Source organism: Neolamprologus multifasciatus, chromosome 9 (assembly GCF_963576455.1).
Source record: "Neolamprologus multifasciatus chromosome 9, fNeoMul1.2, whole genome shotgun sequence".
NCBI classification, from domain to species: Eukaryota; Metazoa; Chordata; class Actinopteri; order Cichliformes; family Cichlidae; genus Neolamprologus; species Neolamprologus multifasciatus.
This window is the reverse complement of record NC_140447.1, coordinates 31913503-31935134: the sequence shown is the minus strand read 5'-3', so window position 1 is coordinate 31935134 and position 21632 is coordinate 31913503. Positions and strand designations below refer to the sequence as shown.

At 43.8% G+C, this 21632-nt stretch overlaps 2 protein-coding genes across 2 annotated transcripts in view; both read right to left on the bottom strand.

The window, feature by feature from the left end:
* Positions 1-21632, bottom strand: part of LOC146511908 (NACHT, LRR and PYD domains-containing protein 12-like) — a 249349-nt gene that overhangs the window by 51920 nt on the left and 175797 nt on the right. The window contains exons 19-20 of the mRNA XM_085171639.1: positions 20171-20347; positions 16452-16625 (exon numbers count right to left, since the gene is read on the bottom strand). Of these exons, the coding sequence (XP_085027765.1) occupies positions 16452-16625; positions 20171-20347 (351 nt within the window). The remainder of the gene's footprint in view (positions 1-16451; positions 16626-20170; positions 20348-21632) is intronic.
* LOC146511915 (dynein axonemal heavy chain 5-like) lies at positions 2129-7125 on the bottom strand. Its single transcript, XM_085171829.1, has 4 exons — positions 6914-7125; positions 6772-6846; positions 6571-6660; positions 2129-2295 (listed from the first exon to the last, which is right to left on the bottom strand). The coding sequence occupies exons 1-4, from the start codon at positions 7112-7114 to the stop codon at positions 2182-2184; spliced, it is 480 nt and encodes a 159-aa protein (XP_085027955.1). The 5' UTR covers positions 7115-7125; the 3' UTR covers positions 2129-2181.

Genomic DNA, 21632 nt, shown 5'->3' with positions numbered 1-21632 from the left:
CAACACAGCCCTGCCCTCCAGCACTATCAGCAGCACTATCCACAGCAACCCCTCTACAGCAAAATTGTACCCATCAGGTAAAACATCGGCTACGTTTGCTTTGCCTTGTTGCCCATATTAGATTCTTGATGAATGTGTGTTGTTGTTATTGAGCCTGGTTCAATGTGCCCCTTTTTAGCTTTGAGCACCCGCCCCTTTAAACCTCTCTGCACGGCCCTGGGCAAAGACTAAGAGCCATAGTATGTAAAAAGGGTCATCCTAATTCCCAAGAAGTTCTTGTAGTTCCTTGGTAGTCTGTTGAGGACACCAGACATTTAGTGGGGGGAGGGTGTAACCTGGGTTAAAAAGATGCATCAATAGTAAAAGATAAGTAAAGTCTAAGAATATAAATATCAAAGAGTAAAGTTCATTTATTTGAATTTTCTTGTTTATTAAAAAGATCAAAGTTCATGTCAACTGATTAAAAAACATGTTTGCATTGTTTAAAATAAGTTATCTTTGTTTTATTGTGACTTGCTTGTGAGAACTGTAATCTCCTACGGGGATATGGTCTGTGAAGGTAACACAGGGTGGAGAAGGAAAAAGAGAGCGCGAGGAGAGAGGGCGGTGGTGCGTGAGTTATACGGAGCATCCGGAGAAGCTAGCTTGTTTTTATCTACTAGTAGTAAGTGTGTTTTGACTTTTCGGAAAGATAAGTCACAGTGTCGGTAAGTTAATGACATAACACGTAAAGTTTCAGCGTGAAGCTGCTGGACTGTGTGCTTTGTTTCTTGCGGCTGTGCACGCATTGAGTTAAAGTGAGGCTAACCCAGCCGTTTGCTAATAAGGACTACTGTAGCTGCCGTTTCGCTAAAGTTGTGGAACGTAACAAGCTGCAGAGGATCGTTACCGAACTGGATAACGACGGACACACCCCAGATAGTCACTCTGAGTGCCCGCGTCACTCAGAGTACCTCTGGCAACGTGGGAAGCTAAAACAGGTAGCTTGTGGAGCACGTGGAGATCACGGACCTTCCTCATCTTTGTGCTACTGCATTCAGAGCAGAGTGTTTCTGAAGGAGCTGAAGACAACCTGTTGCCTGGATTAATCTGGTGGGAAGTGCACGTTTCACAAGGTACTGAGTTTATTTATTTATATTTTGCTGGTTGAGTGAAGAACTTCCGGTTGGGAGATCTTTTGGATTTATACTGGAGCAATACAGGCCTGCAACGTAGGGTTTATCTCTGCCGGCTTTAGGTTTAGTTTGGGACTATAATTGTTTTATCACTGGTGGTTTACACTGTATATGTGGAGATTCTGTGTACAGTGGGTAAATTGCTGTGTGCGTTTTTTGGTTTGCCTGAATACTGAAATCTGCCATTTTATTATTTTGTTTTCATTGTTTGGTAAATTAAAGGAGGGTTGCAATGCTCTACATGGTGTATGACATGATTTACTGCACTGTAGACACTAGTGTTCATTTTTGCGTGTAGTGCTACTGTTAAGGAATAAGCTTCATTGATCCCAGAAACAAAACAGAAGTTAATTTAAAAAATATCGTACGAGAGTACACTAGAAAAAGAACCCAAAGCCCATTTATTTAATGGTATTGAGTAAATGAGGGCTACAGTTAGAAATATCCTGTCTCAGAGTGACGCTGAAAAACTAGTTCATGCATTTATTACTTCCAGGCTGGACGACTGTAATTCATTATTATCAGGAAGTCCTAAAAACTCCCTGAAAAGCCTTCAGTTGATCCAAAATGCTGCAGCAAGAGTCCTGACTGGGACTAGAAACAGCAGATTTCTCCTACACTGGCTTCTCTTCACAGGATTGACCCATCATGGCTGCCCCTCCCTGCCCCTTTCTTTGCTTTCAGTCTCTTCCTGTTTAAAGAGAGTTCTTCCTTCCCACCATCAACAAAGTCTTCATATATGGCGTCATGTGATCACTGGAAGCTTAAAACATCTCCCTTCTTGTGCTCAGTGAAAGCCTGAATGGATGGAGGTGTTTTACCTGCTGCGACCTGAGAGCAGGTAACATGATGTGAGTCAGCAGAGTTTCCAGACTGTTCAGGACGCCGCTGCCGCTGCAGTCCAACACGCCAAACTTCACTTCCTGGAAACATCAGGTTGCACGAGAAGATCAGAATGATTGGCTGCATCCACGTCACAGTCAACCAATGAGGTCTGTGCAGTTTGTTAAAGTTGCAGGTGAGGAGGTGACCCAGACCAGTTACTGACCTGCTGCACGTTAGCGGTGGTTATGGCCTTCTCAGTGGTTCTCAGGAAGAACAGACATTTCCCCAGTAAAGGCTGGAAATACAGAATGTGATGGAGTTCAGGTTCCTTTAACGTGACGCAGACAGAGCACTTCCTCTGCACTCTGTCACCAAAGTTCACCATGCAAAGGAAAACCTTTCATGGGCTTTAAAGACGGGGTGGTTGGAGAGCTCTGCAGGCTGCTCGTTACCAGTGATGGGAGTACGGGCGCTACTTTTTTCAGTAACGAGTAATCTAATTACTACTTCTATCGTTACAACGCCGTTACAGTTACTAACAAGAAAATGTGGTGCGTTACTATGTTTCAGCAAACAGACGGTTGAAGCTGTGTTCAGCTTCCAGCAGCTTATATCAGCTGCAGGAAGTAGCTGTAAGTAATCTGGGCGCTGCAGCTTTAAGCGGCTGTGCTCCCGCAGACAGACCATCACTTTTTGGCACAACAGCTGGAGCTCAGGGGGCAAAACAATCGCATGAGTGCTGCTGTTTGACTGAGGAAGAATAAAGGAGTCGTGGTCAATCACATGACCACTTACAGACAAAGCAACAAGGTGACATATACCAGTTTATAAACTGTGTTGATGGCCAGTAAAACCAGTCATGATGAACAATATAAACGCGTGTTTGTTCCTCAATAGTTTCATGTTGACTGTCTGAGGACAGCAGCGAGACCTCTCTGCTTATGAGCTGCTGTCAGACCTGCAGGTATCAGGCTGTGATCTTCTCCTTTATACTGGACACTAATTATTATTTTGGAGTCGCACAAATAATTTGTGGCGTCTTATTGAAGAACAGCTGATTGTTCTGGAAACAGTTTAATGGTTATTAAAAAAAGGGTAAAAGTTAAATGGCTGCAAATAACTTTGTTGTTTGTAAAACTTGTGTATAATTTTCAAATTTATATTTAAAGTTATGAAAATGATTCGTTAAACATGTTCGTGGTTGATACAGTAAATATAACTTTTTATGTTTTCTGTCTGATTTTAGATCAGTTGTGTTAATACAGTTTGTCAAAATGAAAACATACGTGTAGATTCAGACACGTGAGGTTGTGCTGAAAACAATGAGACCAAACAAGGCAAAGTAAATAGTTTTTAAAGGTAAATGTGGAGGAAACATCAACAGTTGTCACGGCTGGGGCAGCAGTCGTGCGGTGGAATGAATGAGGACCCGAGATGCAGACGGCGGTGGAGATGCGAGTGGAGATTTATTTACAGTGACAATAACAAAGGTGAGGAAAGAAGCGAACATCAAGCTAAACTGGGACAAACTAACAGACAAAGCAGAAAACATGAGGGCAGCAGGGAAACACAGAGATGACACGAAGAAGGCAGAGAGACGTGGAGACACACCGATGGACACGGAGACACAAAGAGTCATGCAGACGACGCCAACACAGGCAGACGCACACTATAAATACACACCAGGTAATGAGGGGACGACACACAGGAGGGGAGCACAGCTGAACCACAAGACGAGACACAAACCTTCAAAGTAAAACAGGAAACACACAGACTGTTTTTTCTGTGAAGGTTCTCAGTCATCCAGGTCATCGTGGTCAAAGGAGCTTGCAAAGAAAAGCGTCTGGACTTCTTTAAGTTACTTGAAGACGTTTCACCTCTCATCCGAGAGGCTTCTTCAGTTCTAAGGTCAAATGGTGGAGAGTCCCAGATTTAAACCTAGTGGGAGTTTCCCCCCACAGAGAGACAAAAGGACCCCCTGATGATCCTCTAATCGCCTGAGCCAAGGTGTGGAACTGGGTGTGGGTCCCAATCAGCCAGAGTTTCGGGTGGGTTCATTGTGAAACCTGGCCCCACCTTATCATGCGAATTCCTGAGGTCAGATGGCCCAGGGTGTGAGTGGGCGTTAAGGCGTCTGGGAAGGGATCTCAAAACTGGATTATAGATGGCAGAGAGTTGGTGTCGTAAACCACCGCCTCTGTTCAAAGATGGTCGCTCACAGTGGACATAGATGGCTTCTTTCACTCCTCTTTCAAACCATCTGTCCTCTCTGTCCAAAATGTGAACATTGGCATCCTCAAAAGAGTGTCCTTTATCCTTAAGATGCAGATGGATGCTGAGTCTTGTCCTGTGGAGGTCGCTCTTCTGTGTTGTGCCATGCGCTTGTGAAGTGGCTGTTTGGTCTCTCCAATGTAGAGGTCTGGGCATTCCTCGCTGCACTGTACGGCATACACCACATTGTTAAGTCTGTGTTTTGGCGTTTTGTCTTTCGGGTGAACCAGTGAACCAGCAACACACTCAGACAAAAACTGGTTCACCCGAAAGACAAAACTCCAAAACATAAACTTAACAATGTGGTGTATGCCGTACAGTGCAGCGAGGAATGCCCAGACCTCTACATTGGAGAGACCAAACAGCCACTTCACAAGCGCAACACAGAAGAGCCACCTCCACAGGACAAGACTCAGCTGTCCATCTGCATCTTAAGGATAAAGGTCACTCTTTGAGGATGCCAATGTTCACATTTTGGACAGAGAGGACAGATGGTTTGAAAGAGGAGTGAAAGAAGCCATCTATGTCCACTGTGAGCGACCATCTTTGAACAGAGGCGGTGGTTTACCACACCAACTCTCTGCCATCTATAATCCAGTTTTGAGATCCCTTCCCAGACGCCTTAAAGCCCACTCACATCCTGGGACATCTGACCTCAGGAATTCGCATGATAAGGTGGGGCCAGGTTTCACAATGAACCCACCCGAAACTCTGGCTGATTGGGACCCACACCCAGTTCCACACCTTGACTCAGGTGATTAGAGGATCATCAGGGGGTCCTTTTGTCCCTCTGTGGGGGGAAACTCCCACTAGGTTTAAATCTGGGACTCTCCACCATTTGACCTTAGAACTGAAGAAGCCTCTCGGATGAAGGTGAAACGTCTTCAAGTAACTTAAAGAAGTCCAGACGCTTTTCTTTGCAAGCTCCTTTGACCACAGACTGTTTTACAACACAAGGACAGGAACAGAGCACAGAGGACAGACACAGGCAGGGCTGAGAAAACACGGAAGCACTAAACATAAGAACCAAACCCTAAGAACGAATACAAACTCAGAATAAACACCAAACACAAGATGAAACCAAAAGGAAACACAAAACGCTGCGACCCAGGACCCTGACAAAAGGAGTTCACAATGGCCGATTATACCCTGGAGCCCAGAGGGTACTTTTAAAGTAACACAATAGTTACTTTTCAAGTAATTAATTACATCTACAACCTTGTCCCTCAGTTACTAAGTTACTTTTTTGAAGAAGTAATTAGTAACTGTAATTAATGACTTAATGAACGTTTAATGACTGTTTGAAAGTAACTTGCCCAACACTGGATATGAGCGAGTTTCCCAGCTGATGCAAACTGGAAAGCTTCTCCTGTTTGAAGTGGATCTATTCAGCTTTTATTTCCTGATCATTTTAAGCATCAACAAAGTTTCTAAAAACAAGCAACAGTTTGTCATCATTCATAAACTCTGACGTCACAGGAGTGTTTTTATTCCTGTCCCATGTTTGAACGTTTCTGCATATCAGAGCTGCCAACACGGCACCGACTCAGGCTGGAACTGACTTTAAATACTTCATCATTCATGATCCTGTTCAAACCACATCCAGGGGAAATGTTATTAGCATGTAGCCTTTAGCTCATGTTGCTGCTCCTCCATGTTTGTAGTCCTTTTTTCTGTGAATAAGTGTTTGTGGAGCTTTGAGCTCCTCAGACTTCGGCTTCTCGACCTCCTGATGTTCAGCCTGCAGCTGTCAGTCATCCAGTGTTTGCTCAAAGACTTTAATCACCTCGTTAACCAAACAAAGCAGCACAGTTTGATCCATGGAAACACAAACACGCTCAGGCTCATCGTCTCTGAACAGGACAATGATGAATCGTAGGCTCGGGATTGTTTGGAGCTTAAAGAGAAATCAGATACATCAGAACACAAAAACCCCGAGAGGTGGATCAATGTGACGTCACACAGCTCTGAGTCCTCGAGTCTGATCCAGGCTCGTGCTTTAAGACACGTTTCTGTGTAACACTCAGCTCAGGTGTGTTCAGGACATTTGCTTGGAAGAAGCCGTCTGTGGATAAATCCTGCTCTCCACCTCAGCTGTCAGGTTTATCCAGAGAACGGCCGTCCTGACTTCCAGCAGCCCCACAGTCCTCGTTTCTAATAAACTGGCATCACTGAAACGAACTGTCTGCCTCGCTGTTCAATAATCTGCTCTTTGCCAATTTCCCAGCAGAACCTTCCACTCATATCAGCATTTTTCTGTCATTCTCACATGAACTAAGCATAAAAAGCTGAAGCCAACCTCAGAGTTCCCCGTAGTGAGGAAGAGTTTCCTCTGAGCCACAGCTGAGTTTGATGCGTCCACAAAGGAAGACTGACGGGAGGACAGACTCTGGGAGAAAGGCAGATATTAAAAGATATGAATACAAAGTGCAACAAACAGCAGATTATGAAGAGCGGTTAGACCTTCATGTGTCCGTCATTGAAATGTGATCAAAGTTACCTGTTTGACATCCTGATAGAAGAAAATCAGCTTCTTGGATCCGTTTGCAGCAAAGAATTCATGGATCAGACTGAACTGGAAGAATCAGACATTAATGACTCAAAGGTTCAACTCTGAGGAAGGATCACGTCTCTGAACTTACTCTGTCATCAGAGACCATGGCGTCTTCCACCGCCGCCTCCTCCAGGCTGCCGGCGTCTGCCAGCCTGCTCATCAGGTATTTATGTCGGGCATCCAGAGCTGCCCGCCGTTCCTCCTTCACGGCTCTCGCCTGTTTGGCTACTTCTCTCCTCGCCTCATTGGACAGCAGCGTCGTCCTTTTACCAGACACCTGGAGAAACATCAGCTCAGTCTACAGACCAGAGACCAGCGAGAGCCAAACATCTGCAGGTTTCTGAGGACCACGTTTGACCCTGACTGGAGGCATCGATTCTGAGTGCGACTGCCTAAACTGAGCTACTGCCCCCCCTCCACTGAGACGTTCTCCTGTGATGTGTCATGGGGGGAAGTGTTCCTCACGGTTGGACTCGTGAGAAGTTCAGTCAGTTTATTCAAACTTTAAAACATTTTCAGTCTCTGGATTTCAGCAGAAACAAATGTGAACACAGCACTTTTTGATTGAGTATAAAAGGATGAAAGAGTCAGTGATCAGTAACATTGTTGCTGCCTGATGCTGTTGTAGAGCTGTCTGTGGATCCTCACGTTCCTGGAAGCCTTCCCTGGATTGCTCAGATATCATTAACTTGTTTGTGTTCAGTAGAATCAGGTGTTGTGGATGCAGGTCGTAGCTGTGTGAGGCCTGTACAGTCAGCGCTGTGTGAGCGCTGTGTAACGTTAGCTTAGACTTCTTTCTGTTGTTATCATCCTTCAGGTTAATGTTGTTTTCATTGTGCATCACAGGAAGTGTGGGTGGCTGTTAGCCTCACAGCTCATGGAGAGTTGCTGCTGCTCTGCCTCCTTTTTGATGTTTCTGCTCTTTGTGGCTTTGTGTTACTTTGTGTCGTGTCTGAAACAAAGTGAGTCCATGTTACTAACTGTAGTCTCTGTCTCGTGCACAGCTGACTGTTGTCTGAATGAAAGTATTTTTGTACTTTGTGTAATCTGTTGGGTCTTTGAGCCCTTTTTAAACAGCATATGAGCCATATGTATGTGTGTATATGAAAGGTTGTTTGTAATACATAAAACTGTTGCTTATTCTAGAGCTGCTGCTGTGCCTGATTGGTCGACTCGCTCTAAACTGAAGGTTGATTCTTTTGGTTTTTTACATGTTGTCAATAAACCAACTTCTTTATGATTTGAACGGCGTCTCTGACGTGTCACAGGCCTGTCAGCTTTCTTGGTGGTTGGTACAGTTTTGAGCTTCATGCTCTGGCTGTTGTTGGGTTTTCCTCTTTCATATTAAAGCTTTTGTCCTACATTTGCTCTAAAGTCTAATTCTAATCCCAGCACTGTGTCTGGGTGTGTGATGGTTGTTTTCCTGCTCTTTCTCATGAAACAGTCACAACATTGTCAGTCCAACTTTCACTCTAAAACAGGTTCAGACCCTCTTTCAATAAACTGTGAGCGAACTGTGAGCAGCCTCTCAGCTGCTGGGACTCGGCCTCAGCTGGGACACTCCTCATTAAGGTTTCTGTTCTTGGTGCTGAAGGAACAAAGATAGATAACAGACATGTAACAGGACGCTGACCTGCAGGTGAAAAGAGACTTAAGTATGATTTCAGTTGAACTTTTATGAAAGAACCAGATGTTTGCAGGGTCATTTCTGCTCTGGCTTCTGGCAGCAACCTTACCTGCAGGTAAACAGATGATTTCCAGGTTTCTGTCCCCTCTTGGTCTTTGACCATCAGAGTCACAATCTCTGGATTTGTAGTCAGGAAAACTTGAAATGTTGGATGGTAATTTGGGCCAAACTTTAAGTGAAATTGTGTTTGCTAAAAACCAACAGAAAGGTGCTGTTTTCATGACCAGTGGGTTATCCAGCAGTTTGATTCATGTCAGCAGCATTTAGTTTGTAACTGCTGACTCACCTCTGGCTGTATCCTGCTCTCAGGGTCACAGTGGACACTGTACCTTTGACCGAAGCTGCAAAGACAGTCAGCAGGGGTCTGGATGCATTCAGCACCACGTCCTTGTTGGGCCTTCAGTGACAGGACAGTTTATTATGCTGCTAACGTTAATACGTCTGTTCACCTGTAGAGCTCATTTAAACACATCATGTGTCATGGCGTGTCCAAATTCACAGGCTGCATCCTCCTGAGGACCCGGCCTTCAAGGTCTACGTGGGCCGGGTCCTCCAAAGGTCGGGTAGGCAGGAAGTGAGCGGCTGTGGCGGTCTGGCCTTCAGATTTGTGTCACCGCTGTCTCGGTGGAGTTTAATAAACTCAGCCGTCTGCTCCTTGCTGTCTAAAATACAACAGGACACTGGAGTAAACTCTCGACCGTCTCACACTTCTGTTTAATCAGTTTGATGTTTATTCAGCTGTGTGAAAATTATAAACTCAGCCAAATCGATTTACTCAGGAACAAATAAAACACTGAAAAAAGTCAAACAACAACATTTTTAAGTTGTCTGAGTGACTTATATATCACGTTTAACCTGAGTAGTGATGGGATGGAATTATTTGAAGTGCTTCAATTCTATGCTTTATATTAACTAAAATGCCAAATAACCAGGGGTGCACATGAGTGGTCCGCAGTGCATCAAAATAAATAAAATAAAATAAATAAATAAGATTTTCTGGAGGAGGACAGACATTTGTTTAGAACTCTTAAAGATGTCGAAGAAGCTGCTTTAAGCAATTACTTCCTCCACCTCCAAAGAAATGTCAGAAGGAGTCCGAACTGCAAAAGAAGTGTGTATCCTCGGAAACGTGGTTGCAGGAGGTGAGCTGGCTTCAAACAAATGATGAACGGACAGAGATGTGGTGCAGAATGTGCCGTGAAAATCCCACTGTAGCGGAAAGCTAGAGTGGGATTTAGAGGACATAGTGTAGAGACACTGACACTCACTGCCCTGGATGTAATAAAATGTGTCATAAACTTAGGAGTAGACTTGTAGGAGACCCTCCCCCACCTTGGGCTGTGAAAATAAGACAAAGAGAAGCTAAAGCTGAGTGGAAATTCCCCAGAGGATACCTGGGTGGGGTCTCAGTGTTTGTAACGGGATAACTTTGGTCAGGAAGGGAGATGGACTTTTATGACCGACAGGAAGTGACGTACGCAGAGACACATACACATATATGCACATACGCACATGCAGGCACTCCCGTGCTCACACACACACAAACACAGTGCTTTAGTTTTATGGCACATCGTAGAGGGCTTAGAATGGGGGTCACTTCTATAAAACTGTGTGCAATAGACAAAGGAGCTGAGATTTGCAGAGGGACACCGGCCTTGCATCTCCCCTTCTAGAAGGTTCATGCGTAACTGAAGATGAGGTTTTGTGAAACGAGTACTGAGTCTGGTGTCGTCTCTGATGGCCTGAGGAAGAAAAAAGAACCGGGGTGAAACTGCTTTACACAACACTGCATATAGTAATACAGTGTAGTATTAAACTTATTAAACTTAATTAAACTTAATAGTGTAGTATTAAGTGGACACAGCCCTGAAAATAAAGGCATTAGACCATGTGTCCTTGGGGGGTAGACAGCTGTAGACACTCGCACAAGCTTGCCTGAGAAAATGTAGATACCAGGCGAGCATCTTCTAGTGGAAAGTTACTGAGACACTGTTGTTTAGACTAGAATGACAGAGCTTCTGTAATAAAACTGTCAGGGGCGCACCACCATTTGGAGCTCCGCAGCAACAGTTTATGCAGGACTCTAATTGTGTAAGAAAATGAAGTGTTGAATGATCTATTGAGCAGTGTTTTGTCTTCCATCGGATGCCTCTGAGGAATCAAAAGAACCTGGTGAAGTGTTGATATTTAATAGTAGCCAAAGACTGCGGGGTTTGAAAACGATGTGCTGGGAGTTCGCTGTTCTCGCCCCGGTCAGCTATCGAGCTGGTGGGTAACAGACGTCTCCAAAAACGTTGGAGCACTTTTGCAAATATGTGATATCTTGACAAACCGAGCAGATATTTGAAGTTTACACTCCTACAGTCTCAAACAGGAGCCCCAGCAGAGATGGATGGCTGGCGCGGCTCCCCGGAGCCCCCAGTCGGAGCAGATGCAGGGCCAGCAGGTGTGGAGCCTCCTGGCTGAGGCAGCTGAAGCTGTGGGTGGCTGTCAGCCAGCTCAGGATGCCTTTTGGGCTGCAGCAGCATAAACTCCTCAGCAGGCTGGGTAAGCTTGCGTGAGCTCTCTGTGGAGGCTGTTGCAGCTGACTCACCCGAGCGGTGCAAACTTAGTTACCTTCAAGGCTCCAGAGTCAGCTGAGGTCAGCAGCTCAGCCTCTGGGGAGGCCCTGGGGAGGTTACAATCCCTGGAACAGCCAGGTCTCTACAACCAGAAACAGTCTTTGCATGTGCATCTTCAGAACCAGACTTGAAGTTCCAGTTAGTGTCTGATGTCCCAGAAACACTCAGGTGCTCACTGAGCAATCTCTTGAGGCCAACACTCAGAAAGTAAAACAGTCTCTGAGCCTTTGTGGGAACATTTACCGTCTGTGCTGGAAAGGTGAAAACATCTGGGAGATGCAGCCTTAACACGCTGGGTTTCACACGTCCTTGGAGGCAGCTCACTAAACTCAGGGATGCAGACAAAATCAGCACTTGCAGGAACACAATGTGTCCTCTCACAATGAGCTTGGAAGCAGAAACTGAGTTTTCCTCACTGACTGTTTTAGACAGTATTGTGGGAGCAACACAAAAAGCAGCTTCAGCTGGAAACACACAGTTTAGTGTCTTTGCTGCTCGCTTTAAGTCACAATAAACAGAAAACTCATTGTGTCTCATGTCAGAATCAAATCACTCATATACAGGAAAGGAAGAGGCGGAGCTTATTTCCTGCAGGGAGAGGTTAGCAGTCTGTGTCTTTCTCATTTCTGACTCCTAAAGAGCTGAAAAACACAGGCTGTTATTGGCTGGCTGACACTGGGATTAATGTCCTTGAAGCCAGCAGTCTTTAATGTCCAGGTTCAGAACGGGCAGGTGAAAAACAGTCCTTTATGTTCTCTGATGTTCAATCAACTGTCCTGATTACTGAGGGAGCAGAGAAAGTGTCTCCATCACTCACCACAGCTGGATGCTCTGAAATCCTGGAATCCAGCTGTGGAGAGGAGCGCCGGCGGCGTGGACGCAGTTTAGTAATCAGGGAACGGGAGACAGGAGGGAAACACAGCTGGGACCAATTACACACAGGAGACAGGAAACAGTAACACAGGACTGTCAAAGTAAAACAGGAAATACAGAGTCCAAAGTAAGGAGACGTGGGACACAGTGAAGACACAGAAACAGAAACCAGAACTATAATCACAAAACTCAGAAACATAAAGAGTGAATCAGCTGATTCAGTGTTTGTGACAAAAACATGGATCCTGGTTAATAAGTTGTGTTTGTTTGTTTCTGTATTATTTTGTGTATCGTTCTTATGAGCTGTTGTTTTTTCACTGAAATATTATTTAATTGTTTTAAGCTTTTTGTTGACTTTGAAGTGCTTAAGTTGATATTTTTGAACATTTAATTTGTTCGATTATTGTAGAGTGGATAAAACTGTCAAACACAGCTACTTCCAGCATGGCCGGAGGAGAGGTGGCCGAGCAGACGCACAACACACACAGCTCACAGGTTTGCATTTCTAGATATTGCAGATGTTGCAGAAATTGACAGTAAAGAACTCAGAGATCCAGCGCTGTCTCCTGCCCCTGATTTATACACCACAACACAACGACAGGCGTAACTCACACAAACGGGTAACATGGGGCTCAGATGCTTTGGACATGTTCACATATACTGGACACAGAATGATGAAGATGGAGCTGCAGGAAGGAGGAAAAGAGGAAAACACAGAAAAGATTCACAGATGTGGTGAAAAAGGACACGACAGGTTCTGTTTGTTAGTTTGGTTTTTCTTTATTTGGTAAAGATTCAGAAATAAAGAGAAGATCACATGTTTGAATATAATATTAATGTTCTGTAATTACACAAGTTGTAAAATCTTTCCAGAGTGAGACAGAGACTGTGCAGAGACTGTAGAAGGACAGAGCAGCAGCAGAGCAGTCCAGATACACTGATGATCCTCTGTCAGATCCAGAGGGACACACAGGGGTGATGCTGGACTCTACATTGTGTCTGACAGTGGAGCTGTTCTCAGAGCAGTTCACTCTGCAGCACTGACAGTCATCTGCACTTCATTCCTCTGTCAGTCACTGCTGGATGAAGCTCTCCTCTCCACCTCCCAGTAACATGGCCCAGTCAGAGCGTCTCTACACACAAGCTGCTGCTGCTTCAACCTCTCTGGATCATCAGGACACAGCTGCTCCTCTCTCAGCACACACACCGTCCTGTTTACCATCATGGCCTCCACCTGCAGAGAGAAGGAGGAAGAGCAGAGGAGATAATCGTGTGTTTCCAGAGACTCTTCATCAGCTGTCAGTCAGTGATGCAGCACATCCAGTATAAAGAGCAGCAGGGACTTCAGTGCTGGGACTGTACTAGGACTCATTGTTGCTTCACTTTCTCTAATCTTTGGATTTTTATTGAAGTTGCTGAAAATGTTTTTCCCTAGTTTGAGTTTGGACTTTCATTCATTAGAAGAACCTTGGTGTGTCCACTCTGAGCTCTGTAGGAACCCCAACAACAAGCCTGACAATCCAGATGGACGTTCCAGCTGTTAACTGGAGGAATTCCATCCAAACATCTGCTCTCACTAAATTCTTCCTCACCTACAGACTGTGTTCTTCACTGCTTTAAACTTGGAAATCAATGCAGTCATTGGTCTGCGTGCTGCTTTGTTCAGAGAGCTGATTGGCTGTTGACAGTGTTTGATCAGAGCGTGTCAGCCGTTACTATGGTGACCATAAAGGTGAGAAACAGGAAGTGTTTGTGTCCAATCCTGAAGCCTGTCACCGTTCTCCTCTCACAGCTTCACTGAGAAGCTGCAGCTTTACAGGAAACACTGGATCTTTGTTTCATACTGACTGAGTTTAGTACAATACTGCTGACAGCACCACCCACTCACTCCATCACTCTACTGACCTCAGAGTCTCCAGTCTGTAGTCTGGACTCTGCTGAAGATCAGACAGCTGCTTCACATCTGGATCCTTCAGGTCGTTTCCTCTCAGCTCCAGCTCTCTCAGATGGGAGGGGTTGGACTTCAGTGCTGCTGCCAGATAATCACAGCTGATCTTTGACAAACCACATTCCCACAATCTGTATAAAGAATGAAAGATGTAAGTTTATTAGACAAAGTGCTTGAAATCATTCAGTGTTTCATCATCTGTTCAGAGCTGAAGAAGGTTCAGAATGTAGAAGTTTAGAAAATGGAAACTCCAAACAGCTGAAGCCAACAGGAAGCAGCTTCAAACAGGAAACTGTGCAGAGTTTCAGACTATATGTCCTGATGCAGCCAGTTGGATTTTGGAGATTTGAATCTCTGTTCTGTGACTAAGTCCTTGAATCATTTCTTCCAGTTGGTCCAACAAGACAGACTAAGTATTGGACATGTGTTGTGGCTCCATTAGGGGAGCTTCTAAATGTGATGTGATGGCCCCTCTGGGTCTGTCAGGTCACAGCACTGAAGAGAGCTCAAACTGGGCACACAGTTGTTCCAGTCTGGACCAAAGACTCTATACTGGGACTGAGGGACTGCTTTGACTGCACCCACTGGGACTTTTTAAAGGCTCATGTTCTCACTTAGATCATCGATTTCTACTGACATTTCTTTCTGGGAAAAATGGGGATTACTTTGGAAACAGGAAGTATTTTCCCCAATAAGCAGCCCTGGATTAGTAAATCACTCCAACATGTTCTCAGGCAGAAGAAGCTGTCTTGTTATGAGGGAGAGAAGAAAAAGACTGAGGCACAGAAACTTGTTGATAGAGAGATAAAGCAGCTAAAATCAGGTGTAAAAGTAAAGCAGAGGATGAGCTGAATAAAGGACACTCAAGGCTGGCTTGGAAAGGAATGAAGTCCATGGTGGGGATGCAGAACAAGGAGCAAAGATGAATGTGATGCTGAATCAGCAGAAGACTTGGACTCATTTGATTCCAGCTTTGATATCATTGATTTCAATGAAGAGCTTTGTGATTGTAGCAAAGGGCTGGTAGCTCTGAGAGTCCCACTGATGAGGTGTTTGTGTGGAAATCTCTTAGTGGGACCAAAGAGAGAAAAAGCCCTGGTCCTGATGCTGTGGGAGGGAAATGATTGAAGTGTGCTGTGAGGAACTGACTGGGAGATTTTCACACATTTTCCAGTCCTCCTTGGAACAACAGGAAGTTCCCAGCATATGGAAACAAAGGTTAAGTGTCCTATGGCCCTCAGTGATGATGGTGCTGTGGCCCCACCACCTCCACCTCTTTGTAAAGGAACTAACTGGAATCTGAAGCTTCAAATGGAACTAAGACTTCCTCCACTAGGTGGCAGTGTCTGATGAGAAAGTGTTAGTGGAGCTGGCGTGGAGTCAGAAACAGGAAGATGCAGGATTTGGGCTGAAATGGGGGAAAGTGGTTCGCACTAGTGCCTTAAAGCAAGAAGGTTGTAGGTTGAAGCTTGTTGGCCTTTCTGTGGAGGTTGGATGTTCTCCCACAGTCCAATGAAATGCTGCTTAGGTTCATTGGTGCTTCTAAATTGGCTGTAGGTGTGGATGTGAGAGAGTGCTTCTCTGTCTCTCTCTGTTGGCCCTGTGATGGACTGCTCACCTGTGCAGGTGGACCACGCCTCTTGCCCTATGACAGCTAAGGCACAGGCTGCAGCCCTGTGAGCCTAAGCTGAATAAACAATTAGCAAAAATGATCCATAGATGGCCTGAAATCCCCCAGTTAGCAGTTTGGTAGATAGCTATGACATGCTAATCCCATCCAGCAGCTGTATTCTACCTGTAAGCTGATCCCTGCTGAGCCAAAGCACTTTTTCATATACAAATTACAACCTTTAATAGAAACCTATTGGTCAGCATCTTATTAGCCTGCTGTTAGCTTCATCCCACAGAAAACTGAGAGAAACTAACAGAGTTGATAAAGAATAAAGAGAAATGTGCTGATTTAAAGCCTTTGAAGTGCTTCAGATGATCTCTGTCCACTTCTGTCCACTCATTCATTCATGTAAGCTTTCTAATGCAGCTTTGATCTTCACAGTCTGCTTTATGAAACTCATTCTAACCCTGAATGTCAGAGTGTTCCTCCTTCTCTTTCCCATCATTCATGCTGGCAGTAGAGGAGATTTGGATGTTGGACTGTGTTTTGGATGATGTGTGTATGTTTGTGTTGGACTGCTGTCTGTAAAGCAAACACACATTTTGCTTTGGATTTCAGTGTCACACAGACTTTAAGGTGGAATGAAGAGTTGGAGAGTTTCACAGTGAATTATCCAGTGGAGGATTTTTCTTTTTCTTTGAAGGTTTGAAATGTGAACATTGTTCTGCTGCAGTCAATGGACTAAACCAGAGAAGAAGAAAACAGACTTTACCATGAAGATCCTCAGTGTGGATCAGTATAATATCAGCCTGATGTCTGCAGTTTAGTGTCAGCACAACTTTCACATCATATTCATCTCAGCACAACTAAAACATGCTGACTGACCTCAGAGTTTCAAGCTTACATCCTGGACTCTCCAGGAAACCACACAGATGCTTCACTCCTGGATCTTGCAGGTCGTTCCTGCTCAGGTCCAGCTGTCTCAGATGGGAGGGGTTGGACTTCAGTGCTGCTGCCAGATAATCACAGCTGATCTCTGACAAATCACAGCGCTCCAATCTGTATAAAGAATGAAAGATGTAAGTTTATTGGACAAAGTGCTTGAAATCATTCAGTGTTTCATCATCTGTTCAGAGCTGAAGAAGGTTCAGAATGTAGAAGTTTAGAAAATGGAAACTCCAAACAGCTGAAGCCAACAGGAAGCAGCTTCAAACAAACACAACAAGAGAAAAAACTCTGAATGTTTCACATTAAAGTCGTACATTTCTCATAAAAACAGGACAAAGACTTGAAAAAGTCGTGTTTTTCCTTCCAGGAACCACATGGCTTCACTTTTAAAGGTGAAGTGTGAAAGAAATGGACATATTTGAAGTCCAACACCTTTTTCCAGTCACATGATTAAAGCAGACAAACTACAAGCTCATTTTCATTCCAACAAGTCATCTTCTGACCTGGACTAACAACACTGGTCTCTATGTGCAGCTGGCTGTGAGACCAGTGCTCAGGGAGTGTCTACAAAGTGCAACACTGAAAGAACATCACACACTCATTTGCTTCCATCACACAAACATCTACTGTCATTATTCATGTTCCTGCTCCTCTGGATTCACACGGAGCTTCTGGTTTTAATTTACCCGTTGCCATTTTGAACCGTAGTATCCATAACTCAGACTGAGCATGCTCAGAGCTGATTGACCTGACTGTGATCAGTTCCTGGAATAAACCTTATTGTCTAATATTGTTATTAACCCTTTAAGACCGGTCGGGGTGGGTACGCTCCATTTTGCGTAACTATTTTTAAATCTCTGTAGAAGTGGAACCACATAAGGTAGCGCAATAATTTTTTTGCATATGGAACCGGAGGAGTTGAACTTACATCTTATGCCATCAGCTTGTCCTCGGTCACAGTTTTCTTCCACTTATAGCTTTGCAAATATTGCATAAAAAGCACTTGCAGCAACAAAAACATAATATGCCAGAAACACGCTTTGCCGATCCAATCAGCTGTTTGCAACACTTCCTATGTTGGAATAGACGTCAGCGCGAACCATCACGTGTCCGCCATGACCTGCCCGAAACCGGAAGTGACATTTTTTGCAGAAAATGTCGAGAGCTTATCTTTATATTTTCACATGCTGTGGAGCAAACTTTGGGAGCATTTCAAGTTGATATACATCAATACAACCATTATAGCCCAAATTTTAATAATATGTCTGCATTAAGTCCATAGAAACTACATGAATTACAAAAAAGTGCAATAAACTACAAAAAACGGATAATCATTGTGTTTTTACATATATTTCTAGTTGGAGAAATTCAAGAGGTTTATCCCTCAAAACTGAAAATACAAAAAGTTGCACAAAATAGTTTCCCACCACAGGAAATTTATTTTGAGTGTCTTCATAGTTTCATTTTTGAGATACACTGAGACTTAGAGCTTTTTATTGTCATTGTGCAGTTTCTTGCACAGCGAAATTGGGTAGCTGAACCACAAAGGTGCTAAAGTAAGAAGAAGAGAAACCGATATACAACGAAGGCGGAAAATAAATAATTAAATAAATAGAAAAAATAAAAAACAGTGTATATGTATACATATGTGAGTGGAACTATATACATGGTGTATGTGTAGGAAACATTGAAACAGACTGGGACCAAAATAATTGCACAGAACATGGAAAGACTGAGATATTGCACATAGATGATCAACAGCAGTGTCAGGGTGGATGTGTTGGGGAAGTCTTTACACACTAGTTCGCATTAAGAGTTCTGACAGCCCACGGGAATACACCAATTTTTATACACTGCAAGACAAAGGAAAATAAATATTATATTGCAAATTTGCAAACAAACAGAAGGTGCATCAAAATAAACTATTTCCAGCAGCAATATGACTTCTAAGCATCCCAGAAACGACTCAGAAAAGCATAAAGTTAAACATGTCTTTTAAAAACACCAGTGTAGGTTTATAAGGCCCTGAAGGTTAAAAAAAAACACCTAAATTTTCCATAAAAATGACATCACTTCTGGTTTCGGGCAGGTAATGGCGGACACGTGATAGTTCGCGCTGACGTCTATTCCAACCTAGGAAGTGTTGCAAACAGCTGATCGGATCGGCAAAGCGTGTTTCTGGCATATTATGTTTTTGTTGCTGCAAGTGCTTTTTATGCAGTTTTTGCAAAGTTATAAGTGGAAGAAAACCGTGACCGAGGACAAGCTGATGGCATAAGATGTAAGTACAACTCCTCCGGTTCCATATGCAAAACAAATTATTGCGCTAGCTTATGTGGTTCCAGTTCGACAGAGATTTAAAAATAGTTATGTCATGAATCGCTGTGTGGCAGGCAGGAGTTGGACCCAACATGCAGGCACTCAGACTCGAGGGATGAACTGAAAAAACTCAGCTTTATTTGCTGACAGGGGAAAGCACACAAAACTAAACTAAACTGGGAAAATATGAACTCACACTTTGCAGAGAGGCACACGAGGAAACACACAGCTTGAGGGACGACGCGACACTGACTCAGAGAAACAGGGTTTAAATACACTGGGAAGTAACGAGGGGAATGAGACACAAAAGGAGGGCACAGCTGGGAGAAATCAGGACTGACGAGACAAGCAAAGCAGGACGCATTCACATAAGACACGGACCTTCAAAGTAAAACAGGAAGTATCACACAGTGACGCGAACACGGTGGAGACAGCAACTAAGAAACACAGAGACAAACCATAAGGTAGAGGACTCTCAGAACCGAAAGACACAGAGGGAAACTCAAACATGCAGACAGACTTACACAGAACAGAGGGGACACAGAGAAACATGAAGGGATCGAAACTAGAAACCATAGAATAACTCACAAGTACAATAATACAAAAAGCACAAAGAACTAAACATGCTGGGTCAGGAGACCCAGGACCCTGACAAGTTATGCACAACGGAGCGTGCCCGCCCCAACCGGTCTTAAAGGATTAAACACAGTGAGCACACACAGAGGCAGACTCTGTCTAAACCCTCAGAACAAAAGCTGTCCACATGTTTCTGTCAGTCCAAATACTTCAAGCAGTTTTTGCTGTGATCACTGCCTTCACACTGTTACAGTCAAAGCTGGAAATCATTCACAAGGAAACTTCATATTCACCAACACTCAGTGTGATGTCATCAGGGAATGTCTCCGCCTCCAGCTCACATCAAAGCATATGACTACCTGAGCAGCTAGCATTACCCAGCATGCCGTGCAGCAGTGTCAGTTTGTAAATGTGCAATAATTCCTGCTCCAAACTGTTTCACACATTGCTGTGTACCGTGACCTTTGAACCTTAGAACTGTGAGGAAGAAGCTACACAGTTAATCAGGGTCCCCTCTCTCTGAATCAGGAAAGGTGGGCAGGCCGCGTGTGGGCCGCGGGCCATACGTTGAGTCTCACTGTTTGAAATGTGAACATTGTTCTGCTGCAGTCAATGGACTAAACCAGAGAAGAAGAAAACAGACTTTACCATGAAGATCCTCAGTGTGGATCAGTATAATATCAGCCTGATGTCTGCAGTTTAGTGTCAGCACAACTTTCACATCATATTCATCTCAGCACAACTAAAACATGCTGACTGACCTCAGAGTTTCAAGTTTACATCCTGGACTCTCCAGGAAACCACACAGATGCTTCACTCCTGGATCCTGCAGGTTGTAGTTGGAGCTCAGCTCCAGCTGTCTCAGATGGGAGGGGTTGGACTTCAGTGCTGCTGCCAGATAATCACAGCTGATGTCTGACAAATCACAGTTCTCCAATCTGTATAAAGAATGAAAGATGTAAGTTTATTAGACAAAGTGCTTGAAATCATTCAGTGTTTCATCATCTGTTCAGAGCTGAAGGAGGTTCAGAATGTAGAAGTTTAGAAAATGGAAACTCCAAACAGCTGAAGCCAACAGGAAGCAGCTTCAAACAAACACAACAAGAGAAAAAACTCTGAATGTTTCACATTAAAGTCGTACATTTCTCATAAAAACAGGACAAAGACTTGAAAAAGTTGTGTTTTTCCTTCCAGGAACCACATGGCTTCACTTTTAAAGGTGAAGTGTGAAAGAAATGGACATATTTGAAGTCCAACACCTTTTTCCAGTCACATTATTAAAGCAGACAAACTACAAGCTCATTTTCATTCCAACAAGTCATCTTCTGACCTGGACTAACAACACTGGTCTCTATGTGCAGCTGGCTGTGAGACCAGTGCTCAGGGAGCGTCTACAAAGTGCAACACTGAAAGAACATCACACACTCATTTGCTTCCATCACACAAACATCTACTGTCATTACTGTCACCAAACTCTGTGGATCCTTTATTGCAAATTCAAATGGGATCAAATGGTCAGACAAAAGAGGGTTATGAGGAAATATGATGAAATGTTGTGTATTAGCAGCAAGTTATTGAATCATTTTCCTCAGAAACCAAACAAAATGATTGACAAACATGTTTTTACAAACTCAGTGTTGGACTTGGATCAGCAGGATAAGCTGATGTTTAAAGGCATTTGAGTCTCGCTGTATGAGAGTCCAGTTATTACTCAATATTTATGGATGATGTTTTGTCAGTGTTGCACTTTGTAGACGCTCCCTGAGCCTCACAGCCAGCTGCACATGGACCAGCTGACATTACCCAGCATTAGAGGTGGCTGTAAAAAATTCATGTTCCCATTTAAATGGTTTTAATTTGAATAAAACGATGTTGATTCATTCAATCCTGAATCGATGTTTAATATAAATGTATTTTGCCAGAATCTCAGCTTAAAGCTCACAAACTATTTCAACAAGCACTGTGCTGCCCTCACGACACGTGACCATGTGAAGCTCGACACCCAGCGAACAAAATAGACGAGATCTCCACACAAGGATTGCTTTTCTTGATTTTAATGAAGATCTTTTTAAGCCTTTCCTCTCTCAAGGCTTCTCCTTGCTATTTCTTATTTGTAACTGAAATATACAGAAAGTGAAAATAAATTGCTAGCTACTACACATCTTAATGACAAACTTAATGATTAGCCTAGCTTAACACGTGCGTTACATTAGCATCGCAGTT

Coding starts and splice junctions, on each gene's coding strand:
- LOC146511915 (XM_085171829.1), bottom strand. CDS start 7,114: ATGTTTCTCCAGGTGTCTGGTAAAAGGACGACGCTGCTGTCCAATGAG. Junction 6,661..6,771: donor TCTATCAGGATGTCAAACAG/GTAACTTTGATC, acceptor CCTTTCTCCCAG/AGTCTGTCCTCCCGTCAGTC. Junction 2,296..6,570: donor TCACTACGGGGAACTCTGAG/GTTGGCTTCAGC, acceptor CTGTATTTCCAG/CCTTTACTGGGGAAATGTCT.